The sequence below is a fragment of the Spermophilus citellus genome (genome assembly GCF_964194105.1).
Source record: "Spermophilus citellus genome assembly, chromosome: 9".
In the NCBI taxonomy this organism is placed as follows: domain Eukaryota; kingdom Metazoa; phylum Chordata; class Mammalia; order Rodentia; family Sciuridae; genus Spermophilus; species Spermophilus citellus.
Genome location: NC_138191.1, coordinates 84,702,201 through 84,727,297, shown reverse-complemented (window position 1 = coordinate 84,727,297; position 25,097 = coordinate 84,702,201). Strand labels below are relative to the sequence as shown.

Genomic DNA, 25,097 nt, shown 5'->3' with positions numbered 1-25,097 from the left:
CCTGGTATGGTTGTTAAGAGGAATAAATTGAATTCTATAAATTAAAACACATTTTATACACACTCACAAACAAAAATAACCAAAATTCTTAGGTGCCGAAGTTAAGGTCTTCTAGACCTTCCAATCAGAGTAAATTAGCAGGGTAATCTGAGAAAATTAACAATGGTTTTCTGAATTTTGAAATTTCAGAATCAACTGCAATGTTTAGACTGAGCATAATCAACAACCCAAAAAAAACACAATATAAATCAAAAAGTAGCATACAATCATCCCCCAGCTGGCTTGCTCTGCCCTTGCTCACCTAGAAAATTATTAATAATAGCTGAAAGTGTAAAGAGATAGATTTCTTTCTCCTAATAAGCTTGCACATTTTGCTTGTGGTAACACCAAGAATTTCTTAGAGCTTGGATAAAAATGTTCCATGTAAATTTTTAGAACTATGACAAAAAGAAGCCCTCAGTGAAATGTTGGCCTCTCTGAAATAAAATAACATGATGTGCTCTAGTCATTACCTGCGTAAAACAAAGGTCTTTGGGTATGCTCTTTTTTCCTCCCCCTTTACAAATGCATATCAAAATGAAGACTCAAGAAAGTCCACCTTATGTCTTATGAATAGGTAAAATCTAAATGAGTCAGTCCTAAAGTGAATTGTGGATGTTAAGTTAATGTACTTTGACAAGAGTTTGTACTGGAAAAAGAGAGGTACATAGAATATTCAGTGTGAGGAGAAGATATCAAAGGCTTTGCAGGTCCTGTATGAAGATATTTTACTTCAGTTCTCTCATGGTGATCATGTAGTAAAGATTTATATTTAATAATATAACATATAGTACAATTTATATATAAAGTCACATTCTATATAATATTTGTATATCAAATTCCACACTTTCTGTTTGAGTGATTTGGATTCTGTCTATAGCTACTGGTGAATAAAAGTTATGTTTCCATGTTAAAAATAAGCAAGTAATTATTTCCCAATGTTGCAAGATATTATAAAAACTGAAGATATTTTAAAAACTAAAACTAAAGGTCTGGACTTGGAATAGTCACTTGCATGGTTTCTACTAGGGCACCTAAAGTATAAATCCCTGTATAAAATAGAATAAGGACTAGTCACTCAGATCATGTTATGCTGGACCTATCATTGAAAGACCCTTCTTTAAAACATGATATAAAATTTCAGGGTAGGAAAACCCAATCTTTTGAGGCATGCTATTTAAAGGAAGGTCTAGAATATAAGAAAAATAAATAAATAGAAAAATAGATCAATACTAAAGATGCTTAAAATTATCATATTTGATACATGTCTGAACAATTGTTTTCCAGTTTCCCCCAATAGTTGAATAAGACAAGCTGCTAGAGAGTATTTTTTTTCATCTTTCACAGCTAGATGTAATCAACTCCTAGCTACTTTGTCAACCTCAAAGGAACTTTGGAATGTGCTGATATGGGGAATAGACAATCAGAAAGGAGTATGAAGGATATTGACTCAAATTTTTTGGTCCTCCTCCCTTTTATTCCATTACTGACCAGAGGATAACAACACAGCAACATGTGCTGGGAAACACTTTGTAGTTTATGAATTCCCTTCATCTGTGTTATCTTATTTGACCTTCAGGGTATTTGGTGAGGTAGGCAGGATCTGTCTCTGGAAACATAGTCTAAGGTAAACTAAATAAGATGAGGTATCTGGGGAAAGGAGGACACTGTCTACTGATCAGTTACTGAGACCATAAAGCTCAGTCTTTGGATTTATTCCCAGAGCTCTGAGTTTGATCTTACAATGCAGCAGAATATGCTATGCATGTAATCACCAAAATATAGAAGCAGAAAGACTCAAATGATGAATGAAGAAGCAGCTTACATTTCCATTCTGGACATTCCAGACGAGATTCTTCCAGTGAGGAACAACACGGCATAATGTTAGGTCAAAACATATGCAATTATGAAATAGTCAGAACAGACTGCTTTATGTGGTTTATCTTAGAGAGAAAGTCATTTTCTAGATTCAGCTGTGAAAACTGGAGTCTGAGCCCCCACCCTGACACTGTTGACCAAGACCAGGTAACTTTCCCTGAACTTGCGTCCTCATCCATGAAATGCGCAAAATAGTGTTTATCTCACGGGACAGTTGAGAGGATGAAATACATGATGTGTTGAATATCCAACTCATGAACTATTTCCACTATATAAAAACGTGTGCTTTTACACTGGATCAGCTTTGGAATGAGCTGGTGTTTTGCTCAATCAGAAATAGCTCCCCCTAGTGAACATGTGGCCCCTTACTTCTGACTCTGAATCATTTTAGTTCTCACTCCCTCAATCCAGTATCTAATTATCCACTAAATATTTCTCACTTTATATCCTAAATGATTATTTAATCCACTTTTTCTATTTTTATAGCAGTGCCCTGTTTTAAGACCTCCATAATATCTCTTGACTAGATGGTTACAATAATCTCAAAACTGGTCTCCTTACTTCTAGTCTTGGTTCTTCCACCTTTTTCCTTGATGCATATAAATCTAACAAAATGACTTCTAATAACCTACAGAATAAAATCCAGCTCATTACCATAGCATCATTTGTCCACCCCCCAGCCTGATCTTTATCAAACTTCCCTGCCTTGTCCCCTGTCTCTTTCACCTTACTTAGTTTTTATAGCAAACAGCAAATTATTTTTAGCTTTCCATGCACACAATCCAATTCGTTCTTCTGTGTGAGACTCTGGAAGATATCATCTGGTTTGACTTAATAAGCTGCCTTATCTGACAGACAAATGCTCCATGGCAGTAGCTCCCCAGTTGGAGCCCCATGGGCAGGTTCTCTAAACACTAGGCCCCTAGACTGTCTGCTTTCCTCACTTCAGTTCCCTTGCCCAATAAAAAATATATAAATGGGAGATCACCAAAGGTCGAAGAGATGCGACACCTCCAAGGCATTTCCATAAAGAATTGTAATGAGGCTTTGTTTTCAACCTGGATCCTTGATTTCAAGGAGACTGCTAGCAGTCATTACAGCAGACTCTGTCTAAAGGGACGTGGCAGGGAGGTGATCAGTCTAGATGTCAGAAAACCACTGTGGTATCTGGTGTCTCCCAGAACCCTCAAGGTCTCCAACACAAACAGTGACTCATGACCCCTTTATATCCTGAAACAAGCTGACACTCTTTGTCAGCACACTTCTGAAAGGTTTTGACTTTTGATCCAGAAGGAAATACAGGCGAAGGCTAATTTGGTGACTGAGGGCTGAATAGAAAGAGGACATGAAGTTTTATTCTTGCTGCCTGACACCATGATTGCCTCTGTGGTTCAATTAGCTGTGTCTTGAAGAAACAAGGTAACAGGAGTCTGATGAGCCTGGATGGAAGCCCGATTATACAGGTTAGGTTTCAATTGTTTCGTGGCTCAACAAAGACCATGTGACCCCAGTATTGGAATTACCTGAGTACTCTAGAAGGGGTAGATCACATTTTTCCTCTCTCCATGCAAGTCTTTTTATCTGGACATGCCTTAAGTTCTCTCAGACATAATTTCAAGATACAGGAAGCAAAGAGTTAGATTTCAGATTTGTTTTTTAAATAAATGCTTTTAAAAGCATTATAGAGTAGAAAAAAATACTACTCCTGGAGTCACACGCAAATATATTAAATCTTAGTGCCATTTATCAACCATGGGTTTTGCATGAGTCACACAGTCTCTCCAAGATTCTAGCTGCCCACATGTAGAAAGAGGATGGCTAATACCCATCCAGTAGGATTGATTTAAGGGTGAGATAGATACTTGTATGTGAGAGGGCCTAGCATTATAATTAGCACTCGGGAGGAACTGTATCTTTTTATTTTCTTTCATCATCATTGCTAATGGCCAATCTCTTTGTTTTGAAAATAACTAGGTTTTTCTCCCCCGACCTCCTTCTACTCATATTTGAAAGCTGCGGGTCCAGCAAAATCATTGTGGCTGTTTGTAATAAAATCAGATGGATGACTAAACCAGCCAGAGAAAAAATAGGGCGGCTCCACGAGGGAGACATGACAGAGGGCTTGGCTGAAGGACTGTAATTTAGAGCATCCATCATCTTTGGCCCAGGGAGCAACACTGTAGTCTAAGCCTGACTTGAGCTCTGATTTCTTCCAAGGTGTTAAGAACTCATTTAATAGTGATGAAGACTCACCATAGTGCTTGTTATAGCTGGTTTGTCTTTGCCAAGATAATTTTTTATATGCTGCTGTTATACATTCATGCAAAACAATGCATTCCTACAGAATAAGAAATTTAATATGCCCTTTGTGAATACATTCAGGTAGCCTATATAAACTCCCCAGAATAGTACACACAGGTTGGTAGATATATGTGCATGCCAGAATTCAATAAGGAGAGGATCCATAGCTTTTATTAGGCTCTCAGTGAAGTCTGTAACCAAAAAGAGTTTTTAAGAATCACTGCTACTGCTATAGAGCGAAAGACCTTATTTGTGACAGCTATAAGAGACAGTTTTCAACAGTGTGTTTTTCCTGAAATCTCAGAACATGTGTCTTGATGAAAACAGAATTCAAGCCATACAGTTTCTTTGAACAGTACAACGTGATAATAGAGTTTTTACTACATTTGCAAGCATGGAGCACACACCTATAATCCCAGCAACTCTGGAAGCTGAAGCAGGATGATCACAAGTTCAAGGCCACACTCAGCAACTTAGCAAGAAGGACTGGGTTTAAAAAAAAAAAAGTGGCTCAGTGGTGAAGTGCCCCTGGGTTCAATTCCTGGTGCCCCTCCCCCAAAGTTTTTTGGTTTTTGTTTTTACATTTGTTTCTTAGCTACTCCTACAGACTGCCCAATGTCTTTCATAAAAGTTGATAAAACACGCTCAATTTTATGATACTCTTCTAACCTTAACTTTCCCTAGTATTCCCTCAAATATCAAAAATAAGTTCTTTATTTATTTTTTTGTTAGTTGTTCAAAACATTACAAAGCTCTTGACATATCATATTTCATACATTTGATTCAAGTGGGTTATGAACTCCCATTTTTACCTTGTATACAGATTGCAGAATCACATCGGTTACACATCCATGTTTTTACATACTGCCATACTAGTGTCTGTTGTATTCTGCTGCCTTTCCTAGTGTCTTTTGTATTTTGCTGCCTTTCCTAGTGTCTGTTGTATTCTGCTGCCTTTCCTAGTGTCTGTTGTATTCTGCTGCCTTTCCTATCCTCTTCTATCCCCCTCAAAAATAAGTTCTAACTGTTTTTCTCAAATGACAGTTTCTTTGAGCATGGCTTGGAGTTTCCTCTTACATTGTCCAGGTAACCTGTGTGCATTACTTATAAATAAAACCTCTGACTATTGGAATAGCCTCCCACAGATGTGAAACTGAGCTACTTCGGACATGGCCCACCCACAACCCAGTATTAGCTGAGTGACAATGGTGCAATCACAGTGGTGAAGTGGATTTTGCTGGAAATTGGTGGCTGGGAGTATTTGAAAAGAAGAAGTTAAAGTGACTGCCTCTATCATGAAAATAAAAACTGACAATTCAGAGGAAGAAACAGTGCATTCTTTTCCCCTTGCCCTCTATTCTATACGAGGGTAGTCCTGAAGGCCTGAAGGGATGCCCCACAATCAGGGGACACCTTGTCACAGAGATGCCTTTCTGACCTCTTCAATTTCCTGAGGCGAGGCCCACTTGAAAGGTTAGCAGTTGGTAGACAAAGGAACGTTCAATTGGACCATTTCAGTCCCCAACAGTTCTTGCTATGGCTTTTCATTTCCTTCTTAAACTTCCTTCTCTATACTATTGCTAACAGGGAAAGGAAGCAGACCAGAAAAGACAGACCAGATAAAGCAGATGCTCCCAGAAGTGCTGGGAGAGAGAACAAGAAGCAAGGGGGGTTGAGGGGACTTGCCAGGAAGCTACTGAGTCTTTTAGCAAGTGTGTGGTGGTGGTGGGTGGGGCGAGTTGAACACCACATGCTGTCTCCTCAAACACCCAGCAGGCAGCATGCAAATGGCCCAAACCACAGGCTTGGAGTTCCACAAACCCAAATGAAACCCCATTATCCATGCTGTGTTGGCAAATGGTGGAACTTCTCTGAGAGGTCTTTCTCACTGCAAAGTGGAGATGATTGTAGCCACCTCCCAGTAGGCCATAGTGTATTAAGGTGATAATGCTTGAAAAGTACATGGTGGACATTCAGTAAATGCTAGCTTAAGCCTAGATACTTTTATTTCACAGGATTAAATTTTCTGAGAAACTGAACCCTTTAAAATCTCATTTTAGGGCTGGGGATGTAGCTCAAGCGGTAGCGTGCTCGCCTGGCATGCGTGCATCCTGGGTTCGATCCTCAGCACCACAAAGATGTGTCTGCCGAAAACTAAAAAATAAATATTAAATAAATAAATAAAATAAAATAAAATAAAATCTCATTTTAAATAATAATGTTTCTAAAATATGGTGAATATACAGTTGGCTTTTCATATCCATAGATACCATATCTATGGATTCAATCAACCATGAATGGAAAAATTTTGAAAAAAAATAATACAACAATAAAAATATAAAATAACACAAAAATAATACAACAATAAAAATGTAAATTAAAAAATAGTGTAACAACTCTTTACATAACATTTTACTTTGCAGTACATATTATAAGTAATTGAGAGATGAGTTAAAGTACACAGGAAGATGTAGAAATTTCTGTACAAATGTTGTACCATTTTATGTAAGGGACTTGAGCATCCATGGATTTTGAAATCAATTCTCCAAGAATACCAAGGGAAACTATATATTATATATATTTACGTATATATACATATATACATATGCATCAGTATATATTCTTGTATTTCTTTTTTTTAAAATTATTTTATTGTTGGTTGTTCAAAACATTACATAGTTCTTAATATACCGTATTTCACAGATTGATTCAAGTGGGTTATGAACTCCCATTTTTACCCCGTATACAGATTGCTGTGTCACATCAGTTACATTTCCATTGATTTACAAATTGCCTTTCTAGTGACTGATGTATTCTGCTGTCTATCCCATTCTCCACTGTCCCCCCTCCCCTCCCCTCCCCTTCTCTCTCTCCATCCCCTCTACTATAAATCGTTTCTTCCACTTATATAATTTTTCTCCTACTCCTCCTTTCCTCTTATATGTAATTGTGTATAACCCTGAGGCTCACCTTCCAATTCCATGCAATTTCCCTTAACTCTCCCTTTCCCTCCCGCCTATCATCCCTGTTTAATGTTAATCTTCTTCTCCAGCTCTTCATCTCTACCCTGTCCTTGGTTACTCCCCTTATATCAAAGAAGACATTTGACATTTGTTTTTTAAGGATTGGCTAGCTTCACTTAGCATAATCTGCTCTAATGCCATCCATTTCCCTCCAAATTCTATGATTTTGTCATTTCTTATTGCAGAGTAATACTCCATTGTGTATAAATGCCACATTTTTTTAATCCATTCATCTATTGAAGGGCTTCTAGGTTGGTTCCACAATCTTGCTATCGTGAATTGTGCTGCTATGAACATCGATATAGCAGTGTCCCTGTAGCATGCTCTTGTTAGGTCTTTAGGGAATAGACCGAGAAGGGGAATAGCTGGGTCAAATGGTGGTTCCATTCCCAGCTTTCCAAGAAATCTCCATACTGCTTTCCAAATTGGCTGCACCATTTTGCAGTCCCACCAACAATGAACAAGTGTACCCATTTCCCCGCATCCTCGCCAGCACTTGTTGTTGGACTTCTTAATGGCTGCCAATCTTACTGGAGTGAGATGGTATCTTAGGGTGGTTTTGATTTGCATTTCTCTGACTGCTAGCGATGTTGAGCATTTTTTCATGTACTTGTTGATTGATTGTATGTCCTCCTCTGAGAAGTGTCTGTTCAGGTCCTTGGCCCATTTGTTGATTGGGTTATTTGTTATCTTATTATCTAATTTTTTGAGTTCTTTGTATACTCTGGATATTAGGGCTCTATCTGAAGTGTGTGGGGTAAAGATTTGTTCCCAGGATGTAGGCTCCCTGTTTATCTCTCTTATTGTTTCTTTTGTTGAGAGAAAACTTTTTAGTTTGAGTAAGTCCCATTTGTTGATTCTGGTTGTTAACTCTTGCGCTAAGGGTGTCCTATTGAGGAATTTGGAGCCTGACCCCACAGTATGTAGATCATAGCCGACTTTTTCTTCTATCAGACGCCGTGTCTCTGATTTAATATCGAGCTCCTTGATCCATTTTGAGTTAACTTTTGTGCATGGCGAGAGAAAGGGATTCAGTTTCATTTTGATGCAAATGGATTTCCAGTTTTCCCAGCACCATTTGTTTATTCTTGTATTTCTTAAGCAAATGTCATCAAACATAATTTAGCCTGTTTTTTTGATGGTGAAAAGGAACATTTTTATGACTATTTAAAGCAATTTTAAAAATACTTTTTATGTCAGTCATTGTTCAGCATATCAATGGATACCCTATGCTGTAATTCACAGAGCTATTGGACATTGTTGTTACCCTTGGGCTGGTAGCCTGGAGAAGAAAGCTCTCTGGTTTGCTGAGGTGTGTAGTGTTATTTCCTCTCTGGCAGTCACCATTCCTACTGCTATTTAACTTTTTCTATTGACCCATTCTAATTTAGGAGGGTTCTTCTAGTCTGGAAAAGGCTCTTAGTAAGGGTAACAAGAGCAAATTATCTCTGTCCTTAAAACAAGAGGGACAGGGCCCTGATTAATCTGAAGGTTTTTTTCTTTACAAGTGTTAGTACATGGACTCAGACCTTATTTCTCCTTTCTTTCCTACTATTTCATTTTGTTTGCTGCATGGGTAGGGTGTCACCATATTTAGAGTACATGTTCTTTTGTAAGTGAAGATTAGCTGGTATTTAACAGAGCTTATTTCCCCAGTAATAGAAGTCTTAACTTGGAAGCTTGGAACTCTCCTCTCAGTTCAGTGAATGTTAAATCTGTCATGTGAAGGTCACTGAACTAGGTTCACCAATGGGGTACAAGATGAATGAGAACTGGATCCTGTCTTGAAGCAAGTCTAAGACATGTAAACCGTACTCTGAGGCAAAATCAGTTACATTCTATGATGAAGTCTTAAGTGACATTTGGAAAAATCCAAGGGTAAAGAATAGTTTCTGAAGACCAACTTCCTACAGGTATGGCAGGACATTTCTGGTCAACTTGGCAATAGGCAGGTTTCTACCATCTTGACTGAAAAGAAGGTCATCCAAATACAAGCAAATAGAGCACAAAGGTATAGACACACTTAGAGATAATTTTCATTTGATTGCAGAGTAAAGTATTTAAAGAGTTAGAGTAGCAGATAAATCTGGAGAAATATAGTAGATCATATCCTTAAAGGCCACCCTGAGTAAGGAATTCTGTGTCCTGGAGACTTTAGACCAGATTAAATTCTGCTGAAATCACTCAGGTGGCTCCATGTAAACCAAATGGCAGAGGACAACAAGACATGTGAATGTGCAGTCACATCTTGCTTCATGATAGAGAAGATGCTCTGGGAAGTACTTCATTGGGTGATTTCATTGTTGGTGATCATCTTAAAGCGCACTCATACAACCTACATGGTGTTTGCTGGTTAAGCAACACACCTCCTGATGCCATCAAGAAACGTGGCAAACTTGGTGTATATGAGGCTGCTGCTGGCATAACACAACACACTGTTTTACAGCAAACTTCTTTATGAGTGGAAAGAGTGCTCTCTAAAATAATGACAAAAGTACAGACTAGTCAATACATAAACCAGTAACAGTTGTTTACTATCATCTTCAGTGTGACATACTACATAAAATTGCATGTGCTCTACTTTTGTACAACTGTTATCATGGTGGGTTTAGATACAGCAGTATCACCACAGTGTCATCATGTCCTAGAACAGCACGTTACTCACACGAGTAACGTGTTGTTCTAGGACATGATGACAGCTACGACATCACTAAGTGGTAGAAATTTTTCAGATCCTCTAGAACCTTATGAGATCACTGTGGTGCATGTGGTCCATCATTGACCAAAACATCTCTATGAGACAAGTGACTGTATTTAGATGGTTATCAGTTCAGGAAAAAGAGAAGACTAGAGGACTGGGGATGAGAGTCCTTGCCTGGCACAGATGAGGGTTGGATTCGTCACCAGCCCCACAAACAAACAAAAGCATAGAGACAGAGAACGAAAGAGAAAATCTAGTGTTACCTCGGGTTTTTAAGTAATTTGAGAGGAGAAATATCTGGGCCAGCCTGACTGGGATGCTAGCAGACTTTTATATTAAGCACACAGCCTCTCTTGTAAACATGAATGTTCCAGGAAGACTCAAAGTACATTTTTGAAAGGACCACGTAATTAGCTTAATTCAGGTTCAGCATTTGGATCTTGGTATCTCTATAGACCTCATTTCTAATGACATTTTGTTCTGTTTTGTTGTACTTTTTATCATTATTTAAGTCACCTTTGACTTTCCTTCTGAAAACTGTGGGACTATAAGTCAAAAAGTCTATTTAGAGTACTTAACAGAAAATTTAATTAAAATGCTGAGCCAAATTTCAACTAAAAAGGTATTAACGTCAGTGGAATTGTGATTCAGATTCAGATTGTCAGGTGCCGCAGTCCGGCTGCAGCAAAGTAAGGAGGGGGTGTGTCAACTTGTGTACATTGATACAGCAGGAATGGGAGCCGTTTATTGTAGGACAGGAGGGGTATATATACATTCCACACAGCTTATCTTAATTAACATAAACTAGATACAGCAGTCAACCAATAAGAAATCTCCACACTTAATGGCTCACTGGCACCACCTCACAAACCACTCCCCCTGGCAAAATGCCAGGCGCCATCCTGACTTGTTTACAGACTCTAACAGTCAGGGTAATGCCATTCAGACAAATAAAGGTTTGCCACACAGTTCCAGACATTTAGAAAGTAATGAGATATTGAGCATAGAATAGAAAGGGAAACTATATTCAAAAAAACCAAAGCTACTCAGTATGCTAGAGTACTACAGAACACAGACACATCATTTGTATCTTCTCTTTCTCAATGTAGTTGTATTTTTCATATTCAGACACATCACACACACATGCCCACTCACGCTTATAGTCACATGTGGTAATGTGTACTGAACTGATGGAAGGGGGTGGATGTTTAAATTCAGACTCAAAACTTCTAAAGATTTCTGTAATCATCACTTTAAAAAAAATTTTTTGATCTTATTAGTTATACATGACAGATGAACAAATTTATGCACTTTGATATATCATACATAAATGGAGTATAATTTCTCATTTTTCTGATTGTACATGTTGTAGAATCACATTGGTCATGCAGATATATATATATATATATATATATATATATATATATATATATATTAATAATGATGCTTGTTTCAATCTACTATCCTTCTTACCACCATACCCCCTCCTCTTCCTTCACTCCTCTCCATCTTATCTAAAGTAACTGTTCTTCCCTAGCTCCCCACCCTCATTATGAATTAGCATCCACATATCAGAGAAAACATTCAGACTGTGTTTCTTTGGGATTGGCTTATTTTGCTTAGCATGATATTCTCCAACTCCATTCATTTACTGGCAAATGCCATAATTTCATTCTTCTTTAAGGCTGAGTAAAATTCCATTGTGTATGTGTGCATGCACATATTTTTTTTAAATCTGTTCATCTGTTGAAGGGAACCTAGATTGGTTCCATAACTTAGCTATTGTGAGTTGAATTGCTATAAACATTGATGTGGCTGCATCCATGGTAATATGCTGATTTTAAGTGCTTTGGATATAAACCAAGAAGTGGGATAGCTAAGTCAAATGGTGGTTCCATTCCAGGTTTTCTGAGGAATCTCCACACTGCTTTCCATAATGGTGCACTGGGAATGCACCAGCTTGCATTCCCTCTAGCAATGTAAGAGTGTATCTTTTCCCCACACATCATCGCCCAACATTTATTGTTGTTTGTATTCTTTTGATAATTGCCATTCTGACTGGGGTGAGATGACATCTCCAAGTAGTTTTGATTTGTGTTTCTCTAATTTCTAAAGATGTTGAACATTTTTTCATATATTTGTTGAACAACTTCAACTATCACTTTTAAGGGGGAAAGTTAATTCAGTAAATCATAGTATAGAGGTGTGTATGTTAATTTTGAAAATTTTAACAACTTATCTTAGGCCCAGACTCCATTTCTAGAAAATATGGATTGCGATGAGCCATTTATGTTGCTAAGCTTGTTGCATGCAAGGCAAATGTGGTCTTCATTGCCACCCTATGAGATAAGATCCATTTTATGGATTTTACTTGGAGAGAGAACCTGGCAGAGGACTTGCTTTGGGGTCAGGTGATGAATACAGCTCTAGATCATGCTGTCCCAGGTAAACACTGTGTAGGATCATTTTGATAGATTGTTGAAAATTAATCAAGACTGTACAGAATCTTAACATTGCCTAATGGGGAAATGGAATTTCTTCCCCTTTTCATAATAATAGGGAAAGAGGGAGACCTTATTATTGGAACTAGATAGGATACTTTACTTTTATATATTTTACCATTTATAACCCTTAATTAAAATGGTAATTAATTATACAGATAAATGATGGTATTGATTTTTACTCATGTAGCACTTTATATATATGAATAATTTTTTTCTCATTTAATACCACAATCACCTGAAGGCAGATATTTTACAGTTATATAAGCTGAGTCCTTGAAATATTAAGTGATTTTTTTCAATGTTACACAATTAATTAGCATTAAAGCTAGAACCTATTTTCAGGTCTGAATGCAAATATAATAATTCTGAGAGGTTTGATTTCTGGAGTTATGGGGGATTAAACAAAAGGATCAAAATTAATCTAAATCTTAATTAAGATTGTCAAAATAGGCATATTTACCTACTACCACAACTGGAAAACTTAAGAGCTGAGAAGTGCTACAGTATTCAGTTGCTCAGGTAAATTAAGTATTTTAATTAGAGAAAGTTTGTGTTTCATACTCAACTATAGATAATAACTCAAACGCTAGTTTTCAAACAATTACATAACAGTACCTTTAGCACTAAAACTATATTTGATGTCATTTTATCTTTGGGTGATCTAGAAAACATGCTAGTTCTTTATGTAGCTTATCATAGTCCCAATTATGTAATTAATTGCTATTGCAATTGCCTTGGAGTTTTTTGGTACTTAGTACTTGGTAATAGACATCAATGGCAGGGGGAAAAAGGTGTCACTTCTCCCACTCCAGGGCTTCCTAAGACTGCTACTTCATATAAAATCTAAGTCCTTAACTTGACAATTAAGACTTGCATTGCTGGGTCTTGACAATCTCATCTCATGTCACTCTTCACCTCAAACACCACACAATCTATGTATATGTCCCTTGATGAGTAGATAAGGAAAAACAAAAAGTCGGTGACAGCTATCTAAAGGAAGGAGTGTTCGCAGGTATCAGGAACTGAACTCTCTCACACAAGTCAAGGGTGACAGTAGGTGCTGTATCTCCAGCCTAGAAGAGTCTCTGGTACATGATAGATGTTCAATATTTATCAATTGCTGAATGACAAGATGAAGAAATCTTCTGATAGTGATCCACAATACTCCAGAATTTTCAGGACTCTCAACACTGAGTGAAATGCTGGCTTTGTATCCGCACCCCACCTGGGATATTGGTGAAGAGAACACTGACCTGTGATGGGAAAAGTTCCCATTCTGAGCTTGCCAAGTAAATATATAAACCTAGAATCAGAGGATCAGTGTAGAACAGCACATGAATTTAAATGTTAAAAATGTAAGCAAAGAAAGAGAATAATAATATGACCATTCAGCCCAAGAAGATGCTGAGGGACTGGCTTAATAAATCTTCATGGCTACAAAGGTTTATTTTCCAGGAGAATTAACTTGATAAAAGACTAAGGAAGAGCAGGTTTTGAATGCAACTGGATGGATTTATGTGTTACTCAACTGCGTAAAATTCATGACAGTAGACTTTGTTACCTATTGGGATTTATAGAGAAAGGGTGGGTGAATGGAGGACAATGGATGATTATTATTATAAATCTTGCAAACAGAATCAATCCACATGTATCCCAGAGGCCTTAAGTCCTCTCAAAAGAATTTAGGGCTCAATGGTATATTTAGTTCCTTTTAAACCTTTTATTTCTGTGTGCATTTATCTGATAGCTGATCTTTTTAAAAGTATTAATAATTCCATGCTAATGTGTTTTTAACTTTCTAAACCATTCTCATTCCTTTCTGGAAGTAGGCTTCACAGATCCTAAATAAACTTGGCTGAAAGCCGGTGGTAGGTTGAATGAGGCAAGCCTTGTAAATCTTCTTTCCCTTTGCATGTCTCTTGCCTCTACTATGTAGTAGGTTAGAATAAATCAAAGGAATATATAAAGGTTATATTCCAAGTTTCTCATTTAATTGACCTCTGAAAAGTACAGTGCAAAGCATCACATAGCATGTGTAGTAATGGTTTGTACATTTTTAACAAAGAACTTGCTCCTTCCTTGATAAAAGATAAAAAGGCCAGGGCATATGAAAAACACTTCTGTTATTGCCCAGTTGGTTTTCTTCTGAATTTATTTTCCTGTTGAAAATGGAGGGTTGTTTTTTTTTTTTTTTCCTAAATGAGGTGTGATGAATTACAACTCAATTGAATTCTTCCGTTCCTACCTGAAAAACAGAGCCTATCAGAGCAGACCTTTAATTCAGTGCTGTCTACATGTCAGTGTCAGGCTGGGGAGATGGACAGAGACAGAGAAGCAGTGAACAAGGAGAACAAAGGAGATAAAGAGAAGAGGGAGACCATTTGACAGCTCAAGGTTCTAATGGAACAGGTCGTATTAACTATCTAAAGAGTTATTCTTAAAGGAGAGTCTATGTCTCCCTACTAGGCCAGAAGCAGGAAATTCCAAATTCTTTATACTGAACCTCTAGCTCAAGAAGAAGGAGATCTGGCTTGCCTTCAGACCTCCTGGGAGGATCACCTGATCCATTAGTTTGTGACAGATTCACACAGAGAGAAGATCACCAATGCTTCTTTTTTTTTCCTGCAGCTCTAGAAAGTTATGTTGCTTGCTGTGAGTCTTTGAATCCCCACTTATCTTTTTTTTAAATTTTGTTTTAATTAGTTATACATGACAGTGGAATGCACTTTGATACATTATATATAGTGGAATACGATTTCCCACTTATCTTTTATGATAAATGTTAATTACATTTCTTGAAGCTAAGTTTTGTTTTGTTTTTGTTTTGTTTTGTTATGACTGTGGTAGCCAAGAAAAGCTTGAGATTTTGAAAACTGAATTATCTTTACATTTTGATGTGTTTTTATTTCCAAAGGAATAGACCTATAGAAGCTCTATGTGTTGAAATCAGACATTTGGTTTCTCTTAATCAGTTAAAATAGTTGATTTCTCCTTGTTTTGTAACTATAAACACTTCAAGAAACGCAAGAGAAATCTTCATGAAGTGATACCCTATGTATTGCAGGTGTTATGCAAGGCTCTTAATATTCATTTAAAACTTATATGAACTTTTTTGATTAGTAAATGAGGAAACTGAAGTTGGGAGGTTAAGTAGCTTGCTTTGCTCCTGGAGGTAATACAGACGAGAGTGGAACCCACATCTCGAAGCTCAAAGCTCACACTTTCCTTACAGCTGAGTATGTTTACCCTGGATCTTAGTAGTGTATATATAGCTTAGTAGAAATTGTTTACCTGCTTAAAATTCTTAGTGATTTCACTCAGTTCCATCATTACATTGATATTGGCATAGCAAACATCAAATCCTTTTGTATCAAATATATTCCATGGTATCTTCTCGAATATTTTCTTCCCTATCAAACCAAGGTCAAACATTTCTTTATGAAAAAATGCATATTTAGTCCATTGGGGTTTTCAATTGCCTTTTAGAAATCTCTGATGTCTCATATGAATTTTCATAGATTGAATTTGAACCTCAAGGTGTCATCCATATCTGACTCATTTATGATTCATTGATATTAGAGATGCCATTACAATTTCCCCAACTGGAAGTGTTGGGGAGGGATATTGGCCAAATTAATTGTTACATTGTATGCATATGTGAATATGTAACAACAAATACCAGTATTATGTACAACTATAATGCACCATAAAAATATTTGGAGAAAAAAAATAAAAATTTCCCCAAAAATACTCAGCTCAGAGAGACTGGGTGCTGTCTTGTAAACAGGTTTGTGCTTCCTAAGCACAAAGATCATCCGGATTTCCTTTGAGTCACCTAAACATCAAGGTAAAGCATTCAAACCAAAGAGCACATACCACCAACTTTGAACAATTTGTTTTGGTTAAAATTATAAATATGTAGCATAGACAATAAACATTGAGTGACTGCCATGACCTGGGTACTGAGAGACACTAAGCATGTTTCCTAGCACTTGCTTTTATTAAGCATCCCATGTCTTCAGCAGTAGAAGAGGCACTTGAAGTTATAAGTATCATAAAATGTCATGGAAGGGTCTGGCCTCCATCTAACTGGCCTTAGGTCTTTCTATAAGAACGTCTTATGAATTGGATTACAGTAACTATATTTAAAACTTAGAGGAAACACTGATATGCAAAGAACCTTAATCCTTCCTGACAGAAATACGGTGACCATCATAATGAATAGACCTTGCCAGTCTGGAGTTGCTGTCAATATGCGGCATTATGCCCAGGGCAATTAAATTTGCCTGTTTTTCATTACTAAGACTAAATGTTTGGCCTGAATTTATGCAGAAAATAAGTAATTCCATTACATGTGATTCACCTTTAAGTAACCCTCTAAGTGGATGAAGACTCAAGTTGAAAACTTACATTTATTATAGAAATAATCTATTTTAGAAAACATTTATTAGTTTACCTTATGTTCACCAGGAAGCATACAGAGGTTTGAACATGCAAAGTACAGTTCTTGTGTTTAATAAATGTGCAACCTAATTTGACAAAAAAAAAAAAAAAAAACACACTTTTCATTAAAAAAAAATCACATGGGAAGGGGTTGTTTTTAATAAGAAGGCAAAATGAATTGTGATAATAAGATACTCTAAAGGCATGAGGAATCTGGACTCCGGAGTCAGACGGGTTTCGGAATATTGTCTGCCAGTTACTGCCTGTGTGACCTGGCGCCAGCTATTTCTCATGCCCCATGCTATACAATCTATATGATAATAGGTCCCACCTTATAGCATTGTGTTAGGCCAAGATAAGGAAGTTTCTGGCAAATTTCCTGAAATATAAATACTCAATAAATTGTCCCTATTCATTTTTATGATGTGTTTTGGGCTGAACTCAGTTTTTCAATGTACCATTGTGCACATTCTCCACCTAAAAATGTAATGAGGTCACAGTATGCCCCTCCCCCTGAGCCTCTGCTTGCAGGCCTAATGCCCATGCATTCAGACAGGTCCATCCTGTGCAGTTTGAGGCTCCTTCTCCTTCCCTCACACTTCCAAAATACAAAAATGGATGCCAAAAAAAACTGAATCTCAATGGAATGCAGATTGCAAAAATCAGGACAACTCATTTTTTTTAACAATTGTACTGACTGACTTTTTAAAATAAAATAGTTAAACAAGCAAGAATTGGGTGATGTGCCTGTTGAACTGGGCACAGCTCTGGGTGCTGCAATAGTCATCAGGATCACTCTGCGAGAAGTTGGTTGACTTGGGAAGCAAACAGACTTTGTCTCAAAATCTTGGTCTCTTATGTTTCTTTAATGATTTCAGAAGAAGAACACACTCACTTTGAGTCTGTTTCATAATCCCTAAATAGGGAGTCAGTTACCTTCTGGGGTTGTTGGAAGAATTAGCCTATCTATGCCCAGTGCTTGGCATAGTGGCTGACACAGAGTACTCCATAAATAGGAGCTGCCTTCCCCTCACTTCAAGTGATTACAGAGAGACAAACTGACACTGCCTCTCCAAATCTCATGTCCAGCAAGGAGATGGATTGTGTTTATAAAGTAGCACAGTACTTAGATTCTCTGTTGCTGCAAATGAGAGTCCTCACGTAGTCAAATTCGGATTTGAACCCAGATCTTTGAATGCCAAAGACAGCCATACATTTTTCATCCTTCTCCGCTGTCTTCCTACTTCTGTTTTGGGGGAGTATTACATGGGGAGACATGCATGAGATGCATTAGATTTCCTATTAACTGTGTCTCTGAACTGACCCTAAACTCCAACGTTACCGCCTCTTCCCAAAGCTGCTCCTCTTCCTCCAGAGCTCTAGGTCACTGAGGAGCTGGCTTTGTTCCTAGTCCTTGCCTTGTCCAGCTCGGCTCAGAAGCACAGTGTGGGGAGGAGTGGGAAGCAGGAGGAGAAGTGATCCAGAAATGTGATTCTCCCAAAGTGGTGCTTTCTTAAGGATCTTAAAGGTAGTTTACATGGGTGTTTAACATCAGCAATTAGACAAAGCAATGTGTAAGCCAGGCTGTGAAATGAGGAAGCAGAACAGGCAGAAACAGCGTCTTCAAAAGGCTGCCCCCCAACAATCAAAGACACAGCCAGCACCAGTCACCACCTACCTCCCTCCACCCACCCCCAGTGTTAGAACCAGGCTTTCTCCTTAACTCTTCCTTTCATCTCTTCCTAGCCCAGTCTGTTTAAAATGGCTCTGTGATAAACTAATTGCTGCCAAGATGTTAGGGAGATAACCATTCCACATGTGACCTCTCCTCCATGTCATCTTACCAGCTAACAATGGAAAGGAAGGAGTCCAGGACACAGAGAGGAAGAGGGGCTTCTTGGTGGGATCCTCACCTACACTTCTAGGCATCTTCTATGTGGCTGGTCCTCACCTTATGCTTACAGGATGCCACCCCCTCAGTTATCTCCTGTTTAAGACTCAGCCAGAACCATGCTAGCCCTTCATTATCAGTGCAACAGAATTCTCTCGCTTTGGATCTTTGTTTTGATATTGGCAGGGAAAAGTCCTTTCATTTTTCAAAAACACTTAATTTTTACCCTCCCATTCTCAGTAAAGAATAGGTGACCAAAATCTATGCTAGGAACAATTCAACTGCAGAAATTAATATTCTTCATGTAGTTATGGAATCAAAAGTGGGAATCACTGGATAAAGTGTTTTTTAAGCTTATCAGATTATCAGAGTGTCTGAAACTTGTCATTTTTAGAGTATCCTTAAATATCATTTCTCCTTTTTGAAAAGTTTCTTTGAATATTTTTTCTTATAAACTCTCAAAAGACATAGTCATCCTTCTCCATTCACTTTTAACAGTGTGATTGCTTCTTCTAAAATTTTCTGAAAAAAACGGTTATAATAAGAACAACGTATACTTTATAACTTCATTTGCTGTAATCTTTTGGTTTTCTTCATACTTTTCCATACTTCAGACTTCTCAAATCTTTCCACTTTCCTGGGGGATAATTTAATCAATGCTTTTTCTTATTAAACAATTTGATTTGCATTTTTTCTGGAATTTCACATATATGATATATTGCTACTTATATTCCATGTATAAGTGTATTCTATGTATTAGAAACATGACTTTCAGTGAAACTATACTTACAAATTGACATGGCATTTTATGAAAGTATGCAAATTCTTTTATCTCATTACTGGCTGATTTGGTGTATATAGGCCATGAGGTTGAAACACAAACAGAATGTAGTTTATATTAAGCTGTGTGTGCTAGGAGCCACAAGCAAATAATATGATGCATGGCACTTTCGGTTGTAAGGTGACGCCAGCTAGCCATTGAGATGATATGATTATGTTAAGATTTACATTCATATGGAAATTGGACTCCTGCTGTTCACCTTGGCCTGCTACGGGACTCATGTTACAGGACTCCTGGAGAGTTCCCATTGGTTGGGGAAGGATAGTAGGAGGGAATTCCGGGGGATGTCGGGCCCCGGTTCCAGTAGACGCCCGCGTGGGTGGACCAGTTTTTTGGCTTGCCAGCACGTAAGGAGTATTGGCGGCATTTTCAAAAATAAAGTTTTGTTCCTGCTTGAGTGGCTCGTGATTCTGTGCCCAGCCAGACTGAGGCAGTGTGATTAGAAATGATGCTGGGAAAGGTTTCTATGTCTCCTAACTTCGAATACAATGTGCTTTTTACTGGAAAATGGATAACTCATAATGTTTTTTAATTCCTATTGTTTGTTATCCAGATATGGTGGTCAAAAGCAGGATAGGATCTCTGGAAAACTACTATAGCCTATTCTGTTGCTAATTTAATACAATAATTACTGAAATTTGTGTGTATTTTCTAATCTATTTGATAGGGTATGTTATCTCTTAAAGACTGGGCTCCCAGAAATCAAGAACTTGAAAGCAAAAGCTAAAAACAAGATTAGTTTTGTGGTCTTAAAATCACCAGTCATGATTTGTGAATATAGCATTTATTGTGAAACAAAGCTAAACTGGAAGCATAGAGAAATCATTTAGGAGAGTAGAAATCCAAGGAAAATTGTAGGAAAAAACAATGTGACTATGATATTTTTCCCTATAAGAAAATACAACCATTGGAGGTGAGAGAGAAGTAAAAGGTTTTAACAATAAAGTTTTAAATGAAAGGGGGAGAGACTGTATCCCTAAATATTATGGGTAGATGGTTTTAAATGTCAATAAGTTTTTCTATAAACTCATCATTTGAAGAATAATAGAAAATTGTTCCATATGGGAGGAGATTTTTTTAAAAAAAATAAACACTGACATTTTAAAGACCTAAGTGTCTTAAATGGTATGATTATTACAATGCAAAATTAGACTGCACAGAGACATTTTGGAGACTATATTTGAGCAGTATCCTAAGAGGCAGATAATAAATGACTCAGATAATCTGAGCGATTTGGGCTGACTCACATGTTTTGGAAGAAGGTGTCATCAAATCCCTGATTCTGTCAGTGTTTTTCCCTTTGTTCCACCTGGTAGTGCCAAACAAATCCCAAAGCATCAGGGAGTTTTCTACCTCCAACTTTTCAAATCAACATTGGCATTTAGTATATTTGAAAAACATTCCCTAACATAAGTAACACAGGCCACATGTTTGCTGGCAACGTGCAAGAGATGGGAAGCTCAGACAGAGCCTTGACTAAATAAGAGCAGAGACCCAAGACTGGGTTTGGTTTGTCAGGATAGAAGAAAGGGGAATTTTTACCCTACTGCTGCCTGAATGGTGCTTCTTGAAACACTTATAATCAATAAATATTATCTGGTACCAGTGTGAGATGTAGGGGAACATACAAATAAGGAGGCATTGGCCTCTATCCTAGAAAGGCTTGGTCTATCACAGAAACTTAGGTAGTAACTAATGAGTGGTGACATTTGATATAACGTATATTAACAACATTCTGGTGGAAGAGCCCAGAATAGTCACTGTCTTCCACCACTAGGATTGAGAGGCCCTCACAGACGATGTAGCATGTGGCTTGGGCCTTAAAGAATGAATTAAAATCTCAACCAGAGGTAAGGATCTTGTACACAAGGAAGAGACACTGGTACTAATGTTGAGGTATGTTCAGAGAATGGTTAATAATCCAATCTAGCCTTGAAAAAAAATGGAAGACCTAGGAAAGAATGAGATGGAAATATAGAGTTGTGTCAGGTCAATATAGTTCTCTTGGTAGAGTTCACATGAGCCATTTCTTAGTATGATCTCAGTCTCAAGAATATGTCCAACCTGGAAATGGCTATTTTAAATCTGTGATTCAGTTTTTTGACAGAGCCTCAATCTAGGTGATGAATAACAGTAGTCTAAGAAAAGCTTGCAATTCTCTCCATACCCATACGTCCTTATGTTGCTTGTAGTGCTACAAATTTACAGTGCCAAGTTCTGATAAACATCTATGGAAAATGTAGTAATGAGTCATGTATATATGCACAAACACATACATAAACTTGCTTTTGAACATGCAAGTTTAACAGCTGATGCAACTTCCAAACTAAATTTACTTGTGCTGCAATAGAACTCTTTGACCCTTTCCTATTTCCCCACAGGATTGAAAAAACGTACAAGGAAGGCCTTTGGAATACGGAAGAAAGAAAAGGACACTGATTCTACGTATGTACTCTAAGAGCATCATGCCTCTGCAAACGAACTGTCAGGGTGCTGCTGTCACTCAAAGATTGCCTCAGAGTTTCCTTGAATATCCTGTAGTTTTCTTTGTTCTCCTCATTTCTGGGAAACTGTAGTTTCTCAGCATAATTAGTTAGTTATTAGATTTTTGCTAAAAAAAAAAAAGGTGAAAAATTGTCATCATATGTTCAGTTTTTCATTTCTCTCTCTCTCTCTTTTTTTTTTTAAACCACCTGGTAGCCCTGCTTGCCAGCAGTCCTGGGAAGCACAAAGTATGATTGATGGTTTTGTGGGGACCTAGAAGCACTCATTTCTACTTCTAGGGTTGCTCCTAATATCTGAATGGAAGAAACAACAAAGCACCTGTTTAGCTAGATTAGTCCTAGCCAAAGACAGAAATGTGTACTACATACTATCCTAAAGCTCTTACTTGAGATGCCAAGATTTTGTACAAGCAGAATCATAAATCAGCCAACAGAATTCACAGGAGTGATAGGATATTTGCCTGTGAATAAGCAACTAATGCCAGAAACAATGACAGGGATGCTTTTATGTGTTTAAATGGTCTTATTCAAGAGAATTGATTGCCCATGGACACTGATGGGCCCTTGAAAACATCAATAAATAGCAGTTTCATTCTATGTTTAGTTATTTGACCATCTGGAATTCTTTTTCAAAAGTATTTGACTCGGATACAAAAATCTCAGATGTCCTTCTGAGCCAGGCAGATAACTCCATACATGAGGTTCGCTGGCTAGAATTCAGTGAAATCCCCATAAGGAGAGAATCGTGACTCAGCTGTGGCTGGCTGTGACCAGGTGGAAGAGACCTGGGGTGGTCTGCTGAGTAGCAGAATGGAGCTCATAAACCCCTCATTTGGCTGTATTCCCTGAGAGAAAATTGGAAAATGGAAAAATCAAGGTGGTATGAGTATAGGTGAAAATGAAGGCAGACACCTTGATTCTCTGTACATTTTGTGTGTGTGCATAAATTTTCTCACAAGATGCTCAGTATCTCCCTGTGCCCTTGTCCTCCACAAACTTGTAATTCATGGATAAAATACTGACTATATGAATTAAATTATCTTTCCTACAACTAAATGAGATAATATTTGAAATGCCTACTAGTACTTAGTGTTTCACAAATGCTCCGTAAATGACGGCTGCTACTATTCTTATCATTACTGATACAAATCAATAGTAATAAGTTCCTTGTGAGCAACTGAAATGGAATTTCATGGGAATTTGAAGGTGAGAAAGTTTACATTTGGACTGAGGATCTATGATGCTTCAAGGCAGGAGGAGTCCTTAGTTTGGCCTTCAAGAGGAGGACATGCATTTCAGGCAAAGGGAGCCACAAAAGCAAAGGTAGACAGGTGGGAAAATCTAGGCATCCAGGACCAGGTAAGTGGGGCAGAGTGTCTACCTAGGCTATAGGTAAAGGTGATAATGGGAGGCAACGCTGGAAGGAGATGAGTTCCAGGCCTCAAGTGCCAGGCTGAGGTATCTGGACTTCCATTCTTACTAGTGGGTAAGAAGACCTGAATATTTTTAAGGCAAACAATGTGAAGGATTGGGAGGAGAAATGTTGTTGTTGTTTTATTGTTTTGTGTTTTGCCCAGATGCCCAATGTCAACTCTCTTTTTTTATATTTTCTCTTTGGGTAAATATTTCCTGAAAATTACATTTACAGAATTTTTTTCTAAATTATTGAGTTAATTATATTTTTTAGGATCATATTTGCATTGTTTCTGAATACATTTGTCATTTTCCTAAAGATTAACCTTGCAGAATAAGTGCTGGTCCTTTTGCTAGGGTTGGAACCCCTGGGCTCTTACACCAGTTCTGCCCATAATTCAACAGCCTTCGAAATTACATTTTCCCTCTCAGGGCCTAGTTTCCTCACATGTTAAAAAAAAAGAAAAGAAAAGAAAAGAAAAAAAGTGTACACTAGACGAAATCAGGTTTCCCTAAAGGCCAGATACCCCACCAGCATATCGGCAATCTGTTGACACCTACAGTGTGCCACCTGTTGTGTGGGACACTGCTGCATGCATCTCAGGAGGACATTATAGCAGAAGCCAACTAATTTTCTATGAAAATAGTGTTGATAACTGCACCAGAGATTTCTGGTTTGTGAAGAAAGCTAAAAAGCTTTCCTGAAAGGAAAAGAAGAGGTTAAGTCACCTCCCTGGGATCAGCTGAGCTAATTTATATGTGGCCAAAGCACTGTTCTTCCATCTCCAATACCAAAGCTATGAAGATGAGTAAGTTATTCCCCATGGCTTTGGGCGGACGCCCAATATCTCTGTGGTACTTTAAATGAAACATTTGTTTAGAGAATCCCAAGCATCTCTTCTTAACTTCTTATCATTTGAGTGCCCAAATTACTTACGGGATAGCAAATTAGTTGTAAACTGGTTCCCCTATTGTTGATTGGTCCAAGGACAAGCTGTTTGGTATTTTTTTTCCCATGAACTGCCCCCACCCCCATTCTCTAATTGGATCTCATATCATTTTTGGAAAATGAATCATAATTGCAAAGGGGTTGGTGAAATGCTCTGGCAATTTACTATCCCTTCAGCTTTAGTTAATGCTTATGTTAGACTGCACTCATTGAGACCTTGTGGATGCAAACTGTTTTCAGGGCTGTTGCAATTCACTGGCGTTGCTAAGCAACCTGCTAGGGTAGCTGCCAGCTCCAACTTCAGCTGATTGAACCTCTGTAGATAAAGAGTGGGGTAAGGACCAGAGCTTCCTGATTTGATCATCGTTACAGTGACTGGTAGAGGAAGAGAGAGAGCCTGTGCTAAGTGGCAGGCCCTGTGCAGGATATTTTGTGGCACTGATATCCTTTTTAATCCTCGAAGTTATTCAATAGGATTAATAGTAATATCTCAGTTCTAGGGATGAGAAATCAATACCAAAAAGAGTTAAGTAACTTGCTAAAGATTAGGCAAAAAATAAGGCTTGGAACTAGTATCCTAGTCCAGAAACCAGTACCTGTGCACTGGTCA

At 37.8% G+C, this 25,097-nt stretch overlaps 1 protein-coding gene and 1 long non-coding RNA gene across 7 annotated transcripts in view; both read left to right on the top strand.

Moving 5' to 3' along the window:
- The window catches only part of SGIP1 (SH3GL interacting endocytic adaptor 1), a 204,894-nt gene that overhangs the window by 72,345 nt on the left and 107,452 nt on the right, over positions 1 to 25,097 (top strand). For all 6 annotated transcript variants that reach the window (XM_081305077.1, XM_081305075.1, XM_081305074.1 and 3 more), the window contains exon 3: positions 22,003 to 22,066. In XM_081305077.1, the coding sequence (XP_081161203.1) occupies positions 22,003 to 22,066 (64 nt within the window). The remainder of the gene's footprint in view (positions 1 to 22,002; positions 22,067 to 25,097) is intronic.
- Positions 3,191 to 5,547, top strand: LOC308656373. The gene is made up of 2 exons (XR_014023711.1): positions 3,191 to 3,380; positions 5,364 to 5,547. It is a non-coding gene; the product is annotated as an uncharacterized lncRNA (long non-coding RNA).